At 38.0% G+C, this 5,113-nt stretch overlaps 1 protein-coding gene across 1 annotated transcript; it reads right to left on the bottom strand.

Moving 5' to 3' along the window:
• Positions 1–4: 4 nt before the first annotated feature.
• Positions 5–4,416, bottom strand: LOC118751797 (the record flags this gene model as incomplete). Its single annotated transcript, XM_036486609.1, has 5 exons — positions 4,168–4,416; positions 3,332–4,113; positions 482–720; positions 208–422; positions 5–150 (listed from the first exon to the last, which is right to left on the bottom strand). Coding segments are annotated over exons 1-5 (1,477 nt in total), but the record flags the coding sequence as incomplete, so codon positions are not given.
• Positions 4,417–5,113: the final 697 nt, after the last annotated feature.

Here is a 5,113-nt window from a genome sequence, read left to right as displayed (position 1 = left end):
TCACTAGCTGTATGAATTGTGGCATCATTGTCAGTTGGTTTTTCAACCTGTTTCTTCAGACCAATTTTCTTGCCAAAAAAAGCGTCGATTAACTGTGAGATGCCTCGGATTTCAGCAGTTGTAAGTGGTGGCTCCACAAGTGGCAATATGCTAAGAAAAATTATTGAAACTTTCAAATTACCACGAAAGTAATTTCAAGAAGGCTACCTCTTGACTATAGGTGCTGTATATGTATTAATAGAACTAAGTTTTTGTTTTACAAAACTTTTTTCAACTATCCAAAGCCATGGACGTCGCATAGAATCACCAAAAATAGGCGTACATTTTAAGTCAACTCCGGCATAAATCAAATGCCTTCTCATTTTCTTCGATATATTTTCTAGATTCAACGTGGTGAAGTCAAAGTCTTTTGTATTGGGATTCTGCAAGCAATAAAGAGAGCTGTCGCTGGTGTTTTATGTAAGCATTTATTTTTACCTACCTCATCCAATTCCGCCTTATACATTTGTTTGCATTTGCGAAAGGCTACAAAGCCTGCAGCTATCCTTGTGGCCCACAAACTTGCACCAGCTCGACGGTTCTTCGGCACGACGGCGTTGTCTGCCATTTCTATCAAACTGTAAAAGAGATCTTCGATGAATCCGTGAATCGCCAGCATTCGGAAAAGGCTTTGTGTTGCGGCAATTATAAATTCTAGAGGTTCCCCAGAGCTATGAGTATCTTTAAAAAAGAAAAATATATGTACGTTAGACTGCATCACCAAAAAAAAAGTTGCGGGGTTTTTCGCCGGGATTACAAAAATTATTATACTTGAAGACCTCTACCAAAATATTTCGGAAAAATATTTTGGTTTACGTGAGCTGGACCGATTTGAAAATGTCTCCAAAAATGGACACCCCTATTCTGCAACACTTTCGTATTCGGATTTCGCTACGAATCGTAGAAATGGTATGCCACAATCCGAATCGTATCTTCGAACTCTCGAAATTCGTAACAATGGCATGCCTAAAAACGAACAAGTATGAAATTATCGAAGTCAACATGGGCTTTAAATTCACAATCCTATCGATTTACATACCCCCTAAACAAACGTTAGCGTTAAAGAACTCTACGATATCATCTCTGGGGCAAAAACCGAAATTTTACTAGTAGGTGACCTTAACGCATGGAACTCCCTGTGGGGCTCAGAATCCACTAACCAAAGAGGTAAAATAGTAGTAGATTTAATGCTTTCAAAAAATTTAATAGTTCTAAATGACATGGCACCCACCAACACACTTCACAACGCACCAGACATTCACACACATAGACGTGTGTATATGCTCACCTGGGATAGGTCCGAAGCTTACCTGCTCCACTCTGTCCCAACTTCATGGAAGTGATCACTTCTCGCTGTTGACCAAAATAGTTTTAGCTTCGTCAAACCCTGGTACACCCAAACCGAAGTTTATTATAGAAAATGCCAACTGGGCGAAATTCCAATGCTCGGCTAACAAAGCCATAGAGAAACACTCGCAATTGGGTCATATAAATAAGGAAGCCAATGTTTTACGAAAAGCACTCCGAAAAGCAGCTCATCTTTCAGTACCCCAAACCCACATTAGTATTCGCAAAACTGTAGTCCCATATTGGTCGTTACACCTTGAAGAATTAAGAGAAACAAAACACTTCCACAGGAATTTGTGACACATAAAAAGTGTACTAGAATTCGAACACACAAATGTTTCTCCATCATTGTCGGTAAAACAAATCGAATTACAAGATTTTTGACGGGCCACTGTAGGCTCAGAGGGCACCTGTATAAACTGGGTATCTGGTCCAGCGACCTGTGTCGCTTCTGCGATGAGGCCAAGGAGACTCGCCTACACCTTCTTATGGAGTGCGAGGCCGTTGCACGCAGGAGGTATAGGAGCATAGGACACATCTGGCCAAGAGAGGAGCACATACACTCACTGTCCCCGGGGTCTATTATGAAATTTATAGACACTCTAGGGCTGGTTGAGGTGTTGTGATAAGCTAGGGGAACAATAGACCTACCGCTCGCAGTGCCTTACCCAACTATCTATCTATCTAACTAAGCCTGTTTTTAAAAAGTAAATGTCAGGGGGCATCAAACTCCAAAAAGTGTCAATTTGACACTATAGTCGCACAACGGTAACACTGATTGCAGCATGTCGATTTTTCGATAAAAATTCGGGTTCTAGAATAAGGGTGAGAGTTTTTTATGAAAAGAAATAGTTTTTTAAAGAACAATGTGGAAAAAATGCCCTCAGATGACAAAACAAATTAAGCTTAAAAAATTCGCATAAAAATATTTAAAACTCTTTTCAACGGAATCGTAATGATGTGATTTTTGATGCTGAATTTTAACTTTTCTCAAAGATTGATTTACAAAAAACTTGAATATCTACGATTTAGACTTGTGGGGTATCAGTAGAAAGGTATTTTCTCACCCTTTTTATTTCTGTGCAAAAAAGGCTTATTCACGTCCTAATTTTTTTCACATATAAATCTTAATTTAACTTGTAGACACTCATTCATCCTACCTTTCACTTTCATCCTTTTAATAAGTTATTAGCAAAGAAATAAAAATGGTGAGAAAATACCTTTCCAATGATGCCCCACAAGTCTAAGTCGGAATAGTTAAAGTTCAGTTATTCAAGTTTTTCTTCTACCAATCTTTGAAAAAAGTTAAAAAACAGCATAAAAAATCTCATTATTACGGTTCCGTTGAAATTTTTTTTTAAATATTTGTATGCAAATTTTGTAAACTTAAACCGTTTTGTCATTTATAGGGGATGTTATTCAAGCAAATCTTGAAAAAACAATTTTATTAACCGACTTCACAAAAAGGAGAAAGGTTATGAATTCGTCGGAATTTTTCTTATGTACATATGTTATTGCATAACATTGAACCACCTTAACCGATTTCTATAATTTTTTTTAAAGAAAATATGTTACATCACAAGCGGTCCCATATTAATTTGTTTTAAATCCGATCATCGGATCATGAAGAAATTAACGATAATCTTACATTTTTATATGAGAATTGAAGTCGTTTTAGTTTTTTCCTTACAAATTACTTGTTCCAAAAAAACTCCATTTTTGGAGGTATTTTCAAATCGGTCCAGCTCACGTATATCTTAATATTTTTCCTAAATATTTTGGTGCAACTCTTAAAATATAATAGAATTCCAATGGAAACACAGCATCGATTTTGATTTGTATGGGGAGTGATGCAGTCTAATGTACATACATACATATAAATAATTTGTACTATAATCGAAAGCATGCAGCTTGAATCACTTTGTGTTATATAAAATTTCCATACCTCCAATCGAGAAGAAATATTTCATCTTCAGTAAGGATTCAATAAAAATTTCCGACATATCCTTAATGGCTATTTCGCGTTTGATTTGTGATATTAATTCTTTTACTGCAAGCTCCAACGCTTCTTTTAATGAAGTTAACTTGTGATCAGCGTAATATGCTCTAAGCTGCGCAAGACGTTTGCCACTTATGTGCCGTTTTCCACTTTTCATATTATGCGCACCTTTACAAGCGCACTCCAAAGCTGCATCATAAATAACAAATAGTGTCGTAACATTTTCTTCAAACTGTGTTTTGTCTTTGCGACGAATTTTACTGGCGTCTACATCGCACATTGTATCTCGTTGTGGAATCCAATAGTAGTCACGAAGCCATGTCAAGCAGTTCACCACGGAGTTCCGTAATACGTCGAGGGGAGGCAGCACTTGTCCGTGGGCACAAATGTGTCGTAGATCCACCACAAAAGAAGGCAGTCCAAGCATACGTGCGGTATCGTACATTGTCCGCATATTATGCGTTTGCATAGTGGACGACATAAAATTGAAGAAGCGTGTGAAAGCGCTTGCATATAAAGTTTGCAAGTCGCTCTCAGTTAGTGTATTTTGCGTCCGCTCTTTATCTCTGTGTTGCACTTCTAGAAGCGTCTTAGTTGCAAGTACGCCCGCTGGGCATTGTGTACTACGCCGCAAACTCCAAACCTTCATTTGTTTTAGAGCGCGCTTTTGCTGTTCTATGTCATTGTCGGGTCCAAACAACCACTCAAAGATGCACCCAAATTCCTTTCTGCAAGAAAAATTTTTCAAACCAAAACAGATTCTCAATCAAATGAAGACTTACACATCTTTCCACGGTCCAACAACTGTCCGTCTTTTTTTCAACCGCAATTTCTTCCATAATACCAATAACTCCCTGTCGTCCTCCTTTGGTATCATAAGCCGATTATTAATTCGTTAAAAGTTCATAACATAGAAACGGTATAGGAAGGAAGATTGGAGTCAGTAAAATAGCATGGTTGAAAATAGTAAACAAACCATCCACGTGCAAATTAGAGATGGGTAACTCAGCGCTGAGCGGAGCTGTTGAACTGACTCCCAGCAGTGTGTCGCTTCTAAAAAAAAATATAACTCAGTAACTCAATACATATTCGCCACATAGTCGGTACACAGAGTAAAGAATGAAAATAAAGACGAGAAAATTGCAAAAAATTTGATAGTTGTAAAAATTTACAATTCGTTCAAGTTATACCGCGCACCAGTTCTACAGCGCCTACCAACTAATTTCCTCTTAACAGCTCTGCAGTGCAAACCAACTCCACAGCGCTCATCAGCTCTGCAGTACATACCAACTCAAGAATGATAGAATACAAGATTGCGTCGATTGCAGCAGAATTCGTGAGAGTAATTTTGGCATGACGTCACCGTAGAGTTGACAATTTAATATCATACGTCAACAAAACCGATACCGATTCGAAAATTATCGCTAACTGGTTATAGAATCTGTCGCTAACTGGTTATACAATCCGTCGCTAAATGGTTACAGAATCTGCCTACAAAAATTATATCGTCCGATTCAGCGGGAACAAAAATGCTTCAAACAAGTAAGAGTTTTTTCTGTATTATGGCCTCGAACCGACATATATCCATCGTTCATTTGAATCAGTATTAAAAGCTCTATTGGCTCCTGCATTCGGGTTTTGATAGGCGAGTCTGAGTCCCTGAACCGTTTTTTCCATATTTTTGGCCTATGTGCGCTTTTGTTCGAAACCTAAATGTTTCGGTACCGA

The sequence above is a fragment of the Rhagoletis pomonella genome, unplaced genomic scaffold (assembly GCF_013731165.1).
Source record: "Rhagoletis pomonella isolate Grant_MI unplaced genomic scaffold, Rhpom_1.0 Rhpom_scaffold_01000, whole genome shotgun sequence".
NCBI classification, from domain to species: domain Eukaryota; kingdom Metazoa; phylum Arthropoda; class Insecta; order Diptera; family Tephritidae; genus Rhagoletis; species Rhagoletis pomonella.
This window is presented reverse-complemented; position numbering and strand designations above follow the sequence as displayed.